The 18426-nt window shown below is 32.7% G+C and overlaps 4 protein-coding genes across 11 annotated transcripts in view; 3 read left to right on the top strand and 1 right to left on the bottom strand.

Moving 5' to 3' along the window:
* The first annotated feature begins 375 nt into the window (after positions 1-375).
* LOC143144067 (ribitol 5-phosphate transferase FKRP) lies at positions 376-2855 on the top strand. Of its 2 annotated transcripts, none has more exons than XM_076306084.1 (3): positions 376-914; positions 1275-1532; positions 1932-2855. In XM_076306084.1, the coding sequence occupies exons 1-3, from the start codon at positions 516-518 to the stop codon at positions 2697-2699; spliced, it is 1425 nt and encodes a 474-aa protein (XP_076162199.1). In that variant the 5' UTR covers positions 376-515; the 3' UTR covers positions 2700-2855. The 2 variants fall into 2 exon arrangements, with proteins under 2 accessions (XP_076162199.1, XP_076162198.1); XM_076306083.1 differs by having other exon boundaries at positions 376-980; positions 1932-2854.
* Positions 442-10470, top strand: LOC143144714 (uncharacterized). 3 transcript variants are annotated; one of them, XM_076307411.1, is made up of 6 exons: positions 9000-9091; positions 9177-9289; positions 9390-9505; positions 9638-9719; positions 9803-9989; positions 10098-10470. In XM_076307411.1, the coding sequence occupies exons 3-6, from the start codon at positions 9437-9439 to the stop codon at positions 10309-10311; spliced, it is 552 nt and encodes a 183-aa protein (XP_076163526.1). In that variant the 5' UTR covers positions 9000-9091; positions 9177-9289; positions 9390-9436; the 3' UTR covers positions 10312-10470. The 3 variants fall into 3 exon arrangements, with proteins under 3 accessions (XP_076163528.1, XP_076163526.1, XP_076163527.1); XM_076307413.1 differs by lacking the exons at positions 9000-9091; positions 9177-9289 and adding an exon at positions 442-561; XM_076307412.1 differs by lacking the exon at positions 9177-9289 and having other exon boundaries at positions 9018-9091.
* On the bottom strand, positions 4701-9914 carry LOC143144066 (dynein intermediate chain 2, ciliary). Of its 5 annotated transcripts, none has more exons than XM_076306080.1 (14): positions 9794-9914; positions 7980-8084; positions 7689-7890; positions 7482-7601; positions 7234-7400; positions 7081-7164; positions 6839-7022; positions 6604-6765; positions 6389-6532; positions 6213-6319; positions 5802-5979; positions 5491-5722; positions 5093-5326; positions 4701-4878 (listed from the first exon to the last, which is right to left on the bottom strand). In XM_076306080.1, the coding sequence occupies exons 2-14, from the start codon at positions 8082-8084 to the stop codon at positions 4701-4703; spliced, it is 2097 nt and encodes a 698-aa protein (XP_076162195.1). In that variant the 5' UTR covers positions 9794-9914. The 5 variants fall into 5 exon arrangements, with proteins under 5 accessions (XP_076162195.1, XP_076162194.1, XP_076162193.1 ...); XM_076306079.1 differs by lacking the exon at positions 9794-9914 and adding an exon at positions 8923-9014; XM_076306078.1 differs by lacking the exon at positions 9794-9914 and adding an exon at positions 8211-8321 and having other exon boundaries at positions 7515-7601.
* Positions 10471-15951: 5481 nt separating the features above from the next.
* LOC143144012 (uncharacterized) overlaps positions 15952-18426 on the top strand; it is a 294077-nt gene continuing 291602 nt past the window's right edge. The window contains exon 1 of the mRNA XM_076305937.1: positions 15952-16733. Within this exon, the coding sequence (XP_076162052.1) occupies positions 16586-16733 (148 nt within the window). The 5' untranslated portion in view covers positions 15952-16585. The remainder of the gene's footprint in view (positions 16734-18426) is intronic.

Consider the following 18426-nt stretch of genomic DNA (forward strand, 5'->3'; position numbering starts at 1 on the left):
AATCGAGAAAGGAGGAAATTATAAAAATATTATCAATCACAATTTGATAACTGAAAATCGTGGATATTTAAATTTTTAGATCTTTCGAAAACGAGAGAGAGATCCTCACACTCCTTTCTTGACTTACCGAAGTGTTCGAAGTACCGAGTTCATGGATACATGACTCTTGATTAGTTATGAATGGTGACAATTACTATTACAGAATGAATCATTTGTATTTTTAGAAATGTTTTGTTTTTTTTTTTAAATTAATAAAAATACTGCCAAAATTCTCTTTGCATTTTTTGATTCATTGAAATTTCTTGTATGACATGGGTTGCCAGAGACTTTATGTAACCCACTCTGTAATTGTGCACGGCAAAGAATGGGTTGGCAATGCTGGGTGAAATAAATTAAATCATGTATGAAGTATCGTGGCCTGTCAAATATTCAAACGGTATTTAGTGGTGCTATGACAAAAAAATTAAGTGAAAGAAAATTTGACATACGATGATACTGCAAAATACACCATAATTATGCGCTTTAAGTTTCTAAAAACATTGTTAGTGCTTGCACTATTAGGTAATATCATTGTATGGCATAGGATATGGAGGTTATTCGCAACACAAAACACATTGCGATTGTTGACACCAAGCATGGTAACACCTGATCCTCCACAAATGCTTCATCGTCGATTAGCTCGTTTGGTAACTGTGATTGTACGACAATTTGAAACCTTTGAAAATGATGTGACTTCCACTGTAGAGTCTGTGTTAAATTTCTTTCCTACTATACCAATTTTAATTATATGTAATGAATTGCCATATCCTCCATTGGAACTGGATTTTGCCAATGAAAGCATGCAAAATGTTAAACTAATAAGTTTGCAACCAGAATTTAATAAATCGTACGATGAGAGAAATCCACTTTTCTATGTACGTACAAAGTATGTTTTATTTTTACCTGATGCTAGTCGACTTTCTACTAAAGAAATCTTGCAAGTAAGAAGCTTCATATGTTTCCATTGTTATATGTGTAATTATTATATATTCTTAGCTTTTTGTGATAAAAGCTTTTAATGATCTATTTCATTCATAATTTTACGTATAAGTTCTTATATTTTTTGAAAGGAAAATTATCATTGATAAGTAGATCTATTTTGAAAGATCTATTTAATGATAATAATAATAATAAAAATATTAGCATATTTTATTGCTCTTACATATGATTAAATTGTAGTATACAGAAATTATTGATTTGTTAGTAAATATTCATACATAATTAATTTATTGTAGGAGACTGTATCACATGCAGCAAAATTAGGCATAGTAATTGTTCCAGTAGGAAGAGTAACTTTGAATTGCATCATCATAGATTTAAAAATGAAAGAATGGAGTCTCAAGTTTTCTCAAATTAAGGGTACTGAATGTGATGGTGTGAATGGAAAGCATGCTACAATGCTAGAGACAAAGCTGTTAAGGAAATTAACTGATCCTTTTCTCTTACCTTTTACGGATGCATTGTATATTCAAACAAGTGCAATAGGTGCAAAGGTTTGTAATTTATATTTAATTTTACTTTTAAATTTATTATACACTTTTACCATTTTTTGTTATTTATGTACGTGATAGTACTGAAAACATAAGATGCATATATTTTTTTTAAAAACATAAACAACTACTAGTATTTGGTTTTTCTGTAAATTGTATATATTTGTGTTTATATGATTTTGTTAAGTACTAAATTAGAATACAAATTATAATTGAATAATATTAATATTTTTATTCGTTTTTTATTTTTATATTATGTTTATTACATTTGATTATTAATAGTAGATAAAAAGTGTATAATAATATATATTTTTAAGCCTCCAGTACATATACATAATAATATATGTATATGTAATTTGAAGTAAGTAATGCACAATTTATTGGATGATTACATGTTACTAGATTCATGTATTGACAAATTATCAATTCAATGAAGGAAAGTCATTGTATAGAAATCAGCAATCTCGATGGAAGGTACAACAGTTGCATCTAAATCGTGAACGATTAATGTTTGAAAATTTGGGAATTAAGAAGGTCATAAGAGATTCTAATTCCATAGAATGGTATGGTTGTTCAAGGGAGAGTAGTAGATGTTTTGGATCAGTTATAAATGGTGTTCCATCATATATTTATCAAAGACGATATACACCACCTTGTTGCCTCTCAGGATTAAGAAAAGTTGCTCACCATGTGTTTGATAAATTAGAAGAAGTTGGTATCAGATTTTGGTTAGAAGGAGGATCTTTACTTGGTGCTATGAGAAACGGTGATATTTTACCATGGGATCATGAAGTACAAATAGGAGTAAATCGTGATGATCTTGAACGGTCACCATGGTTAATTAAAGCCATGAATAAACCCATTGTTGATAATCATGGTTTTGTCTGGTTAAAGGCAACAGAGGGAGAATTTTTTAAAGTACAGTATTCAAAGATAAATCATTTAAATGTAAACATACTTCCATTTTATGGAAGAAATGGTTCTATGGTCAAAGATGCATGGTTTTTAAATCATAGGGACTTCCCAGAACAATTTCTTCATCCAATGTCAAGTATTGAATTTGCTGGTAGACAAGTGCCATGTCCAAACAATATTAGGGATTTTTTAGAATTGAAGTATTTCAAAGGTGTGATAGAAAATCCAGAACTCCCTGGAAAAATTTTGTTTTAGGTTTTATATTGAAATTTAATCTTATAGTAAGTGACATATGCAGCTAGAGATACAAAACAATTCTTTATTAATATGGAATGTAAATTATATAAGCAGTAATTATCTATAGATATAATAAGACTTTACAATTATTTCTTACTACTTTAAATATCCGAATTAATATCTTCTACTAAGAAATGAAATTAGGACTGCATTGTAGTGTTTTCTGATGAGAAATATTATTTTCCGATATTTTATAACGATTGATGCAATTGTATCATAAAGTAAGAATTATTATTAATTTGACCAGTTCTTCAGTATAAGAATAACAATAGAAAGGTTCTACGAAATGTCTTTAAAGATATAGATGTTATATATTTTCCCAGATTTGTAATAACTGTGTAGGTATTAACTTAAATTTTTAATTGTATTTAAAGAATTATTTGTTCTTGATACGAAGATTAATTTGTCTTCTATTTTATTTATAACATAAATTGTTAGATATTGTCACAAGTTCCTAACAAAATTTTATATTATTTTAAACATAATATTAAAACTTGTTATTTGACAAGTTATAAAAAAGATATATTTTAAAATGTAGTATTCTACTTAGAATTTTTGGGTATTACTAATTATAATGTTAAAAAATTATTTATTTCTATTGCGTTTTATAAAACGAACTGATGTGCCAAAGATATAAAACTTATTTATTTTTTTAAACATGGTTTTTATTTTTTATACTTTTATGCATTATTTAGTTGAACTTATTGTATGTATTATTTTGTTTGATTAATTAGTATTATTTTTTTTAACACTAATCAATATCAGTAAATACTGATGTAAAAAAATATTTTGTTACCTTTTGAGTTTTAGTATACATCATACTTTTAATATTTATTTATATAAATTGTAACTCTTGATGATTCATGTTACTGTGATATATTATTCTTTTATATGTATGTCCTTCTTTTATAAGGTATTTAATTTAAAAGCATATCTAAATTAAATATCAAATAAGTTTACATTTAAAATTTGATTATAGTCAATTTGGTGTAAGATATGGCAAATATTTATATATTGTAACTTACTTTACTATTTAATATTGATTATAATATTTTGAAAAGAGGTAATAGACATTGTGATAATCAGTGCTGACTATATTTTAAATATCAGAAAATAAGATTTGTGTAGATAATCACATTTTGTATTAAGTTTATATAAAGTATCTGTGTTACTCAATTAAGACTTTTCTGCATATACAAACATTTTTTATATGTGAAACAGTATTTATAAAAGACTTTACCATATTTTTATTACAAATTTTAATTATTAAATACGTAAATTAATATTTATATGCATACATTTTGTTGCTCTTTTTTCTTAAATATATGTAAAAGATTTTATTATGTGCATATATTTTATGTAAACCATATTTTAAATGATTAAATTATTTTTTAAAGATATTTAGAAGTAGTATTCTATTATGAAGTTATGTCAGTACTGTTGTATGTATGGAATTGCAAGAACATTAATATAAATAATTCTATTTACAAAACAGTATATTAAAGTAGTTTCATAATCGTTAATAATTGCTTCTAGTCTAGAAAACACATGTTGTAGCAAGTCTAGATACTAACTTTAAATTTGTACATTATAGTAATATTTTTAATGTATTCTAAATTTAGTGCCAACTTGTTTATGAAGATACCGATATTAATATGTATTTTCTGTTATAGCAAATGTTAATAAAATGTTGATGTTTACAAAAAAGGAATATTGTATACTTTTTTGCTAGAAAATGATCTTCTCAAGTAAATACTTAAACAAGCTTATAATTAAATAATTCAAAAAAATATGAAAAGTACTCTTTATAAAATGTACATATTCTAGTATAATACAATCGTAGATATTATAAGCAAATAATTTAAACTATGAAATTTGTATATACAGGTAATATATATTGTAACAAACAAAACATATACATACATACAGGTATTTTGTTTTGTTAAAAATATGATTTAATTATGTCACTATCCTTGTATCTTCTGGTGGTGTTAATACAGAAGGCTCTCGTACAAAACTTAATAATTTATCCAATTTCATAATTTCTAATTCTTGGTGTGTTAGATGAAGTTGTCTCTTGGTTGGTTTTACTTTTAGTCTGAGATTAGGTGACAATTTTAATGTATTAACTGTACCCCTATCATCATGAAATGTAACAAAAAGAGTAAATAAGTATCAACAGATAATAAATTGGATTATTAAAGTACATATGTGAAGGTTCAAATGAGGTATGAAGTATAAGCATCAAAATCTTATAGTAATTTAGTAAATCAGAAAATAAAATAGTACTTTACAAGCAACGTAGGAAAAAAGTTTAAAGATTTACTTTGTATGAAAAGCATAAAACATACTTATCATCACCAACAATAATGAATGGTAATTTGTTGTTAAATGCTAGTCGTGTTAGCTTATTCCGCTTTCTACTAACAATGGGTTGACTGCATATTGGCCTGTATTTATTTACATTTAAATCAAATACTGTAACTTTCCCATCATTTGAAACACAAGCCAGTACTGTTGAACTGTATGGTGCCCATTTAACATCTCCAATCGGAACACCAAGATCAAACATAAACAAAGGCTCCCTATAAACAATTAAACATTTAATGAACACTTGTATAATAGTTTTACATATATGATATTATTTGTGTTTTATTTTCAGAGGTCTAAATATTTTATTATGAGTGTACACAGTACATAGTTAACTTAAAATTAATAAGTATTATGCTGAGTAATAATATAAACTTACATTCTATTATCTTCCCATATTTTTATCCTCCAATCCCCCGAACAACTTGCAAATATACTGGAGTTATAATTATTGAATACTATTCGGTACACTGGCATATTGTGTGCTTCATTATAAGTTTTCATATAAACACTACTATATGCTGTATTGCATTTATAAATTGTTCCCTCTTCTGTTCCTACTAGAAATACATTTTGATCTGCAGGGTGAAATGCAATACATGTTCCACATCCTGAGAAATTACAGAAGCATTTTTAATATGATTTATCATTGTTGAAAAAAATAAAAATGGTTTTATTAAATATTATTACCTTTAAGTGTAATCAGAGTACCATCTGGCCCAGATATTGGGGGTCGATCTAGAAATAGGGTCATTATAGTTGTTAAACCAAGATCGCTTTGATTCAATACCCAGCAATTTATTTTTCCATCAATGCTGACACTGTAGAATGCCAAATTACCTTCTTCTGTATCTGGTGCCCAATATACCTTAAATATTATACATACGCATGTATTAGTGATTGAAATGATTAAATTAACGAATTTCTTGAATAATTATAGAAAGAAATATACTACTCTTGTATATATTCAATTAAAATTTGTGTTAGTCCAGATAATCTTTTTTAAAGTATTTATTCAATGGAATCACCTATAGTATTTTAAAAAGTTGACTAGTTTTTAATTTATGCATGTAATATTTTTATGAATAATACTTAACGAACCTCCCATACTATACCTCCATGTTTTTGAACAACATCATTACTCTTGTATTGTGGAGCTGTTGGTGGCAACATGACATTGTATACAGCTACAGCACCATCCATAGTACCTTAATTATAAGAAAGGAGATTAATTTTATTACTACAAGAATATGTTACATATCTTTTAAATTTCTTACCAATAACTAAAAGATGTGGATGTTGTTCACTAAAAGATAAACACATTACTGGAGATTCTACTGGACAGATCCATTCTGGGTATGATGGATTTTTTAAGCTAAACAAGCATACTTTTCCATCTGTTATCGCACTATTAAATGACACTGAAACATATTAAATATTGAACTATTAAATGACACTGAAACATATTAAAAATTGAACAATGTTTACTAACTTGTTCCATAAGATACAGCAAATAAGTCGTAATATCTGCCATTAAAACATAAATCTGTGACATCATGTTTTTTAGTTTTTGAATAATTAAATTTCCATAAAGGCAATAATGAACCTTCTTCATCCTTAAATTCATCGCTTGGGTCATCCCAGTATCTGTAGTCTAAAGATATTTACATGTATATTTCATTGATTAAAATATGGTCATTTAAGAAAATTTAAAGAAAAATATTGACCTTGAGCTATATCATCAAAAATATTTTGATTCACCATTCGTTCTAAAGTTTTTGCAGCTTGTATCATTCGTGATGTTAATGCTGTAGATTCTGATTGAACCTTATGTTTCGGATCCTTTTTCAATTGCATGTGTGGAATTCTTCTTTCTTTTTCTTTTTCACGTTCCTTTTCAGCAAAATCTTCCTAAGATATAAATATATAATGTACTTTCATGTATTTAATTTAAAACAAAAGTACATGCCTGGTATGCGTCAAAGATTGTCCATTGAAAAACATGGGTATTAAATAGTGCTGTTGGTGGAGGTACAGTTTGTGTACTCATTTCCTAAAAAATTAATATAAAATCATTTACATATAGAATGTATTTTATTAAATTTATGTTTAATATACTTACTCGTAAGGGATTGGTATAAGTCAGAGCAGCTCTTTCACAAAAATTAAATTGATTTGGTATTTTCTTAGGTTTTACCACTTCTATCTCTTCCTCATCTGGTTCAATGTCATGTTCAGGTTCTTTATGCTTTTCCTCATGTTCAATTTCCTTTGTTTTTATTAACTCATCTACAGTTATAAAATATTTTTTAAGAAATATATATTAAAATTTGTGACATATTCTATTATTATCATAGCTGTTTATCTCACTATCTTCCTCTTCCATAATTTCTGCTTCTTCACCTTCTTCCACTTCTTCTCCTTTGTCATCTTCAGCTTCTCCTTCATCACCTTCATGTAATATGGATATTGTATCATGTTGACTTTCCACTATGAAAAAAGTAATTGTACACATTATTAAACTACTATATTAATTATGAACATGATGAACGATTCCTATGTTTTATGGAGACCTACCAACAAGTTCACCTGTTAATTGTACTTTTGCTTCATCAGACTCTTTATGTAATATTATTCCAGGTACACTTAAAATAGTTATTAAGTTTGGTGGGGGAGGTAACTTTATGAATTCTTTTAACTTCCATGACCATTCAACTAAAGAATCTGGAACTCTTGTATTATGTATAGTTAGAATTCTTGCAATCTCTTCTTGTAATTCCTAAAATTTGATAATACCAAAATGAATGAAAAATTTGACAGACAATATACTAAATTAAATATTAGTGATAATTACTATATTAAACATACTTCTTCTGATAATTGTAATTGACCTTCTGGTTTAAGATAAGCTCTTCCACGTAACCAATCTGTATCACCACCACCTGAGTCGAAACGAGTCCTTACCACACTCATCTGCTCGAAATATAAAATAAATGAACAATGAACCTGTAATTCTAATGTTTATTAAATATCAATACATCTAAAAAAAAATTTTAGTATTGAAAATGTTATAGCACATAAAAACTATAAAATACTAACTCTTTGTATGTTAAATACATCAGATATTTTGGAAACTGTTCTCTTAGATGTTGATGTACGCATTGTTCTCACTTTGCAAAATATCTATTTTACTCAACTATATATAAAAATGTAACACATTTTAGTTATCCACATATTACAATTATGATTATTTAAATCACTATATTTTTAAAAGAGTAGTAATATATTTCAATGTACATGCTTTTGTATATTTCAAATATTGTTTACAATAATATGAATTTATTACTATATTAGGAAAAGGTATGCCTTAAAACTCTTACAATTTGAAAAAAAAATGTTAATATTTTTATTTATGTAAAACAATATACAATTTCGTTGTCACTTGTATAAACTAAATTGACTTTTATATTTGACAATTAGGAAATACTGTTTGAATATAATAAACGTATATTAGAAAAATAAATCGAAGTTCATTATATTTCATTTATCTTTAAGAAATCTAAAGAAATGAGTTGTGGTTTCCTAGGAAACATGTTACATTGCTATAGTAGCACTTGAACAACACATGCTTCAAATAAGAATAAAATATTATGTTATATTACATAATGATGTATTATATCTGCAATATTAACATTTCAAAAAAACATTACAAGTTTTAAAATCAACTCTCGGTTGAAAAACATTTTTTCATTTAAAATTAAAAATTTGTTTCATACATATTACATATATAGTGTGAAGTATAATATATTACCTAGCATGTTTAACTGTAAATTTATATGCATCTCTTTGAAATAGTAGGCAATAATGTTAAAATACTCTGTGTGGTTATATAGATGAAAGAAAATCAATAATAGAACATACCATGATAATGTAAGCATGCTTGCTCCTTGTAGATAAGTCAGAATAATTTACAAATACTTGTGAGTAAAAATCTAAAAACCATATGTTACTAAATATATTCGTATACAATAGAACATATTATTTGTACATTATATTATATTCCAGAAGAAATTGTTATTTTTTAAGTACCTGTTTAAAGTACCTGTACACAAAAAATGATAGTGTGTAAACTGTAAATGGAATTTGTGTATTGTTATTAAATGTTTAAATGTTCAGAGGTATTATTTTTTCAGTTATTTTATAATAAATTATTATACTTATACATGGTTATGTGTAACAAGATTTTTCAGTTTTAAAAGATTTTGCATTTTATTACAGATGAGTTGAGAGTAAATTTCTAATTTAATATAAAATTTTATTTGGTGATGGAAGATAGCGGAATTGACAGTGATCCAAAAAGCACTAGTCGTATAGAAGATGAAAGAATCTTTTTGGTAAATACACAATTTGCTATAGTATATACATTTTTAAATTTATAAAACTGTGCTATTACAACTAAAACTAGTAAAAGAATACGAATGAAATAGAAGATAGTAAACAAAATATAATACTTTATACTTTTTTAGAGAAGCGATAGTAGTTGTAGCAGCAATCAGACACAAACGTCTCAACATAATTTCACTACTAAACAGCTACAAAAAAAGCTTGGTATTACTGTTAATTTTTCACCTTATTGTCCATTTGTATAACATTGTTTATAGCCTTTTTCATATATTTCTCACCTTGGGTAGAGGCACGAATTGAACAGGCAAAACGTATTCAACGTAATTCAGATTATATAAAGTTGCCAAAATATGATAAGGGATGTGGTGGATGTAATAGTACCACTGGTTTGATATCAATTCAAAGACTTCCTGTACCAAATAAAAGTAAAGAGCATCTTCCTCTTGTTGAATATTGGCACAGTGACAGTGAAAGGTAAACATAAATTTGTATATAAATAGCTTTCACAACAATTTTTAGTATTATTTTTTGAATTTTAATAATCGAGTATTTTAATTATAATGCAATGCCTTCACTTCATAGCGAAGGTGAAATGACTCTCTTTCCAACATCTAAGTCAAAAGATTCTTCAAAACACAAACAAGATTTGACCGATACATTTAGTATCGAAGAGCTCAGCGAAGAAAGTGAAGATTCTCTAAATTTAGGACCAGCGCAATCATCTCCAGATCTTAAATTTATGAAGTCTTATAGATGTACTAAGGAATGCTTTCGTTGCCAATGCCATATATTATAATTCTTTGATTAATTATATTTTACGCGTTGTTGAATATCAATTTAATATTTTTAAGTTTCATATACTTATATAACTAGAGATTTCATACATATTGAACTGTGCAAACCAAATATACTACATATTTACATTATGTAATTTAAGATCTGCCAATTATTTGAATTTTTATATTAAAGGTCTATTAATAAATTTTATGTATTTAACAGTAATGTGTATCACAAAGTCACGACCATTTAAAATAATGAACTAAACACACAATAATGAAATTGATTATTTAACGTTTTTTATTGCACTTATCTGTTATTATATTTCATGCTATTAAAGATCGATTTGAGTTTATTATTTTACATTTATTATTTCAAACGACCTTAATAAGTTCATATCTATGATATATATCAATAATAACTAATGTTTATATGAATATTTTGTAGTACGTTTGCGTGCTGAACAGATCTTTGTTGTTACGTTTGCATTTTATGAAACGCTGCGTATCGATGCGTATGTACTTAATTAAGTATAATTATGGATTTGTGCGTATCATTTTCTTATTGTTTTACGATTATGTCTACAGTATTCTCACTCTGTTCAAGATGAAGTTACTCATTGACTAACAGCACTCATTGACAGTTTTGAAAAATTAATTTTTGTAAAATTTTAATTTTCTAGTTAGAACGATTTTCAGATATTAAATATTGCAGTTTTGAAAAATCGAGCGAAATAAACCAATTATGGCTACTACCATTTCGCCCTCGATATAACACTGTTTTAAAATAATGTTCTGAATTTGTAATCATTTTGAAACAAAAAGAATGTTCTTTCGCGCTATGTAGAACGAATGTTAATAATCGTTAAAAAGATTAAATCTTTGAATATCAATTTTTAATAAATTGTTCTTGTAAAGGAAAAGTTTGAAAAACAAGTTTAGTATTTGAACTTTGATCTTTTTCCCGTGAATGTTACCGACGACACGCCGGTTAAATAAAATTAACACCTTACTCCTTAAGCTTTTCTTTGTGATCTTGAAATTGTATGTTTTAAAAATAATTTATTCGATACGTTTACTATTTCTCGTAACATCGTATGATGAAGACGTCGATACTAATTAGTTGACATTCCTTAAGTTCGAATTTTTAAAAGTAATAAAAACAACGGAAATACGATCACATGTTTCACACACTCTCTTTGCTTCTGTGAGTAATTGAAATTTTCGCAGAGATATATGGTCGAGTTTCGCTGTGCCAATGAAAATATATTAAGCATTTTTTACGCACTACCGTTGCTACTTTTCATATACCACACGAGCACCAGACAAACAAATCGGTTCACTTATGAGAACGTTTTTTGGAAGTAAGCTCTGCGTACGCGAACATTCGCGTTGTACGACAAGAGTGTCGGCGAATAGGACGCTAATTAATGGCTCGTACGCGTTAAATTTATTCTTCCCTCTGATATTCCGACAAGCTCGATTTTTAATTAAACCTACAGCGAAGGGACGTACAGGTTGAAATTAACAACCTGTTGAGGAGGAGAAATTGTTTGTTGCACGAAGCTTTCGTATACAGGGTGAAACGTTTATCTCGTGATATTAAAATTGTATCAGGATTTCAAGATATTTCATTATACATTAAACATTTCTGTTAGATAAAAGTGCACGAATGTCTGACAATAATCCTTCACCAAAGTCACGAGATATTTACAATTTCTGAAAATTCTCGATAAATGCAAAGTTTTCGAACTCGAGGAAGATTTTTGCAAAATTTTCATCAAACGGGTGCTCTTCGAAGCGGTCAAAAGTTAACGTTACGTTCGAAATACTTTTTCGTTTACGCATCGAATGTTAAGTGTCTCAATAGAAAGGGTAATCGAAGAGTTTACTAAAGAAAGCACTCTGTATACATTGCGTAGAGTTCGTGTCCGTAATGGTCGTAGTCACGAACTGATGCATGGTATCATGATGCATTGCATATGAATATTTAAATGCACCTGGTCTCGCGTATTGCCCTCGTATGTATAATATTATATGAGGGAGGACGTATTCACAGGCCGCGTCGTCAACACTGCTGGTATGGTCGTAAATTAAACGAGAATTATGGCGTATTTTGTAACCAATTTGAAGTAATAAATTTCACCCCTTTGGCGAACGTGACAACCTGTAATGTGAGCGCCGCTAATGTCCCTTTATTTATTCGTGCGTTCCAGGCGAAAATGAGAAAGGGAAGCGATTCTCCTTCTTAGGTGAGATTCCATTCATCGACGAACGACCGATTCCTGTTAGATAATATTGTTTAGAAGTGGACAAAGATCGATTCGTCGATTCGACCGATCGGGAAATATATTCTTTTCGGTTTCTTTCGTTCGTGTTTCGTATAGATACACTTGACCATCTTCATATTTTCGGTATTTGCTCGAGAATTTTTCGCGAAGTATGTTCTTCGTATCGTATCAAACGATTTAGAACTAAAACACTGGCCGTTTGTGTAGCCTATTCAATTTTCCCATACAATCGAATTAATACCAAACACGGATACTTGTAAATCAAATTATAAATAATTCTTTACACGAGACGATTAACGAACGATCCACGCAGGGAATGCCGTTTAAATTATCACGGGATCTCGATTAATTCCCAAATCTGTTTCGTTATCCGTGACACGTGAGCCCAATGGACAAGTTGGTTCAATACGGTGTAACGCGGTATAGTAATCGGTAAAAGTACTGATTTCTCGGGTCACGGCAGCTAAACTTCACCTTCGAATCTAACCCCAAACCAGTAGAACCGGATTTCGGGAGAATATGTCCCCCGAGGCTTGAAAAAAGAACCGAGTAAAATGAAGAAGCATAGAAGAATTTCGTTGGTACGTAGCATCGTGTTTAGACATTATACCGAAATTGCACGACAACCCCCAAACTTTCGTGGCAAACAAGTTCTCCAACTCGTTCTGCGTTCACGCGTCTCCAGTTTATATTTACTCGACGATAAGTAAATATACACGAGCAACGATCACGATTAAGGAACGTATCAACGAATAAAGAATGTTGAGAAATGGTTTCGATTCGTGTTGAAAATCTGAGACAGAGATACGAAATTGAGATCGGTCGCGGTAATTACGGAAGACGTTTCGAAGTTGCAATGACCATTGGAAGAACAGAACTACGTCGTATTCAAAAGAAACGAACAATAAACTACCGTGGATTTCTTACACGTGAGAAAGACGACGTAGCACCTTGGTTTCCCATTAAAAGAAAGATACGTTTAACAATCTTCCAGATCTTGCCAGTCCCTGTGAAAATTGTACCATTATAATGTCTAAGGTGATGAAGCTCCAGAACGACACACCGCTCTAAAGTCAACGCAACAATGCGAACATCGTTGTAGAGCGGTTACTAATTGCATTCTCACTTAATACCAGACTTTGAAAATGCTTTGAAAACACCATCTCGCGGAGTCTCGTTAGAGAAACAAGCTTCACTAACTAGCGCGCTAAGAGTAAAAGAAGGGACGACATACGAACAATTATATCGAATAAAAATCGTTTATTTTTCGTTCCTTCCGGTCTTTCTTCGAGGAAGGAATAATAGTAGGAGCAAACTTTCTTCGAGATGTGAAAGTATTAATTTTAATAAAAAAAAAAAACCGGCTCGAACGATTCTCGTCGAAGCAAAGACAGTGACAATGGTCTCGTCTTCGACCATTTCCACTCAAAGGATTGGAAAATTTTCAATCAAAGGATCGAAGGTGGAGATCTTGATCCTTACAAGAGGATAGAAAAGGAAAAGTAACTTTAACAACGCATCACGGAAGCGTAAAACCGTTGAGATCGCCATTCGTTGAATTTTCGTCGATATCGATATTTGCGACTCGGGACAGCGCCCCGTTCAATTCACTTTTCCAATAGAATCACGAGCTCGTCGTGACATGGGCATTATACGGACCGGTCGCTTCCGTGCACCCGGACCCGAACAGTGCACCGAACACAGATCATGTATCGTGATCGACCTACGACTCCAGGTGCATCGACCGTCCATTTCCTTGTCGGGGTGAAAAACAGGAGATCGTTTCGCCTTTTGTGGTGGACAGATAGAGCGAGACAAAGCGGTTCGCGAGGGGCAGGATGAGAAGGAGGATGAGGAGGAGGATGAGGAGGAGGAGGAGGAGGAGGAGGGGCGCGAGAAGAGGACGAGGCTGGTGTCCGCTCTGACCATTACTCTCCAGCCGCGTGTCGAAAATTTTTAAGGTCGACATAGTTCGCGATCCCTCGGAATACCGGCGAGAAGTTGCACCGGCATTCTGCAACGGCGCCGGGACGACACCGTGTCGGAACGATTCGCAAAAAGGCACGTCGTTGGCCGATTACGGCTACGCCAATGAGTTTGTCCCGTAACGGGGCTCGAACTACGGTCCGTTGCTCGCGTACTCGAAACCCATCGCTTCCTGTACCAACGACTTTTTTCTCGGGTGACCGGGCTTAATTAAATACCGGTAGACGGAGGCATCCGTGTCCTCTTCGCGGAGGGCTGCGCTTACGTGACTGCAACCGCGATTTTACCTTGCAAAGGACGGCCACGAAAAGAGACGACAAGATACGCTTCTCCTCTTCTTCTTCCAGTAGCCTTACAACCCTGCGCGTGTTTAAGCCGCGGTTACAATTTATCTACGCCTTTTGTCAATTTTTCGCGCAACATTTTCGCGTGTAAATTGTCTCGAGCGAACAATCACGCGAGAAAAGTCCTCGTTTCGTTTTCCGTGTCGAGATCGGTGTAATTTTAATATCTCGAACGAACGAAAATATTAGGATTGGATAGAGGGTCTTTGAACGGTAGTGTACGATATTTGTGTGTTTACCGTGGAAAAGAAGTGAAAAAAACGAGGTAAACGCAAAGCACGAAATACGGAGGAAAATGAAAAGTCTATCTGTGGTACGGATCGGTGAAAAACGAGTATCGATGGAAAAAATAAATTGAATACTTTTCGATAATTTTACACCGTTGTACGCGCACGTTCTCAAAGGAGATCTCTCGGGGCAACGCAATCGATTTATCAATACGCGCTCTACCGTATCGGTCATCGGTGATCGATATCGAATTTTTCCGTTCGTGTTGTTTCGCGCGAAACACGCGCGATGTAAATAAATATCGCGTTCGTAGTATTTGTCGGATCAAATGTACAATGTATACTAACAAGCGTATAGGTATTCCGAAGAAGGAAAGTGAGTCGCGAAGGGGACGATAAAGGAAAGTATTCGTGGCGGCGAACTTTTGTCGAGCGAATTCGAATTTCAATTACGTATTGTCATATCCTACGGGTGCTACAGATCGCAGATAAAACGACGATTTACCATGCGCGTAAGTATTTGGAAGTTAAATGCTACGCAGGAAAGAGAAAAGATGGACCAACGGTAAGGTTGTGCAGCTGGTGACGCTTATGCGTCGGAGACGCGTGTGGTATAAAAGGACCTGTCTCCATGAATGAAATCAAGCGACCACGTGACGCACGGGGAACGACGTAAGGAGCGTGCGCGTAAAAAGCGCGGCAGTGGTTTACGCGCGACAGTGTGTGTTCGGTGATAGGCCGACAGATGGCGGGGATGTCGCGTGGCGGCTGCTTGAAACACCTGACCGCTGCCTAGCAGTGCGGCATGGACTTGTGCGGCAGGCGCACACTTCTTTTAAAACAGTAGCACGCGCGACCCCGACTAATTGTTTGTATTTTCGTGTCCGTGAATCGCGTTCGGTTACGTGTACGCGAGTGACAGTCGACGACAGTGCGATGTCCGCTGACTGACAGCCCTTCGAAGGTACGTAAAATCGTGGGGACGGGACGAAACGAGAAGGATTCGCGAAGTTTCGGCGACCCCGAGTTTCTAACCCGTGAACGGTGCACTCGTTCGCACGCGGTCCTGCGTGCGCAGTAATTATGACAGTTCGTTCGGTCTGCGCACGCATCGAGTACGCACCCTTCAAAGGTTAACTTCGCGTCGGATCGGTTCAAAAACGCGAAAGAAATGCGTGCATCGTAGCTACGCGAGCCATCTCGAGTTCCCGATACTATCTTTCTTTCGACTTCGTGGCGTGGGTTTATTTTCCTTAATGATATGCGAGAACTGGCGGCACGCACGCCACCCCGTGATTCGAACTTCCCGCTTCGAGCGCTCGATAATTTCGAGCTTGCGATTTCGAAGCGCCGATCTTCTCGACTCGTGAAAATGTGATCGAACGGCGCATCATCTGTCGCGCGACGGAATTTTCGTGGCCGGTAAGTGCGTTTTTTTTTGTCACAATGACGGTGAATCGATCGGTGTTGACGATGGTGTTGATGCTGGTGACCACCGTGATCGTATTGGTTCACGCAAAGGATGTGACGACACTGGAATACGACGACCTTCTTCCGGTGAACGAGACCAACGCCCGGCATCGCATCGATACAGGTTTCTATTGTTTTCTTTTATTTTCCTCTATTACGTACTTTGGCGTACTTAATAATTGTTATTAGCCATTGATTTTTGTAACCATATAAATTACCGTAGATAGATTTTTATATAGAACTTAATTTTATACGTTACGTAAGTGAATATTAATTTACCGCAAATAGCGGTTATGTAGACGAATGAATGCATACATTTCGCGAATGCTTTCGGAACAACGCACACATTTTCGTTCGAGTATAATAAATAACTTTACGTGTACATCAACATTCCCTTTGTACATATTTACTTACGTAATTCGATACTCCCGTGAAACTTTTTGGCGGTAAAAGTAACACGTAAACTCATAACCTCGTTTAGATGATACTTACGAACAAAATTGCTAAATATATTCAACAATAGTTAATCTCAATAACCTCGATAAACATTTGAATACCATTAGCCGTAAAATTTACTTTATTACAATAAAACCAGTAAATTACTTATCTCAATAGCCAAATTCGTTGTACACCACGGATTATTATGTATTTCGAACGTTATATAGAATAAATGGTTACAAAAAATACAGTCTCTGGAACTAGGACCGAGGGCTCGTTACGTTGTCCGCGCAGCGTTGATTTTATACGTGTCACGATTTGCATTGAATGTCACCGCTCATTTAAATTATCGAAAGTATCGTTTATACTCGTTGCACAATGTGTGTCACGATGCTTCTATGAGACGTACGACCTTACTGTTGGTACGCCATTAGCAATGTTAATCGTACCGATTATTTTTGATAATATATATTGGCTGTTTAATCGCGTATTGGACATTATCTATTCTCACAAGTACGTAGCGTCGTTACCTATCGCGTTTACGGTGGAAAATAATAATTCACCGCGTCGGGGAAGAGATTTTCGTCGAAAAAGAAACAGAGGGGCCCGTTCGCCATCTTCACTGTTCGCATCGTTGCAATTGTACTTTCTCGAAATCAGTGCTATGACGGTGAATGCTTGAACTTTGTTACTCGTCTCGGATTTGCCGAGGAAGAATGACCTTTGCTCTAACGCTTCTGTGAAAGTATTATACGTTCGTCGAGCGAGGCCTTGTGCCTTTCCGAAGTTATCTTCTAGCGCACGCCTAGTTTTCACGGGGAAATTCAATTTTTTCATCGGTCAATAGGACATCGACCTTTCCGTTTCGTTACACGGGGAGTGTGGAATAGTTTCAAACCGAACGTGATTACAAGAAACGTAAATAAATGTTTTCGAATGGCACGTTAACGTTCGTCAATTTCAGGTTACCAATGCGCGCGAAGAATCGCACAGTGTGGAAATTAACTCGTAGAAATTATTTTAATTACAATCTATTCGTAATAATAGAAATTACAGAAATTATTTCAATCGCGATGTATCTACAATAATAGAAATTACAGATACAATAGATACAGAAATCACAGATATTCGTTTACGGTAAAAATTGTTGGAGAACGAGACAAATTGGCCGCAGAACCGTTAATTATCGGAATTATGGAAATTATAATATATTTTTAATGCAATGTTACATTTAGAATTCTATAATAGCGATTGCAAACAGACCTGAGACGAGTTTGTTATATTTCAGAAAAGTTAATAAACGTTCCGTGGTGGTAATATTGATTAATCTCGATTCGTAGGAATTCTGTGCCCGTAATTCGATGCAAAAGCGAAACGTG

This window comes from Ptiloglossa arizonensis, chromosome 3 (genome assembly GCF_051014685.1).
Source record: "Ptiloglossa arizonensis isolate GNS036 chromosome 3, iyPtiAriz1_principal, whole genome shotgun sequence".
Classification (NCBI taxonomy): domain Eukaryota; kingdom Metazoa; phylum Arthropoda; class Insecta; order Hymenoptera; family Colletidae; genus Ptiloglossa; species Ptiloglossa arizonensis.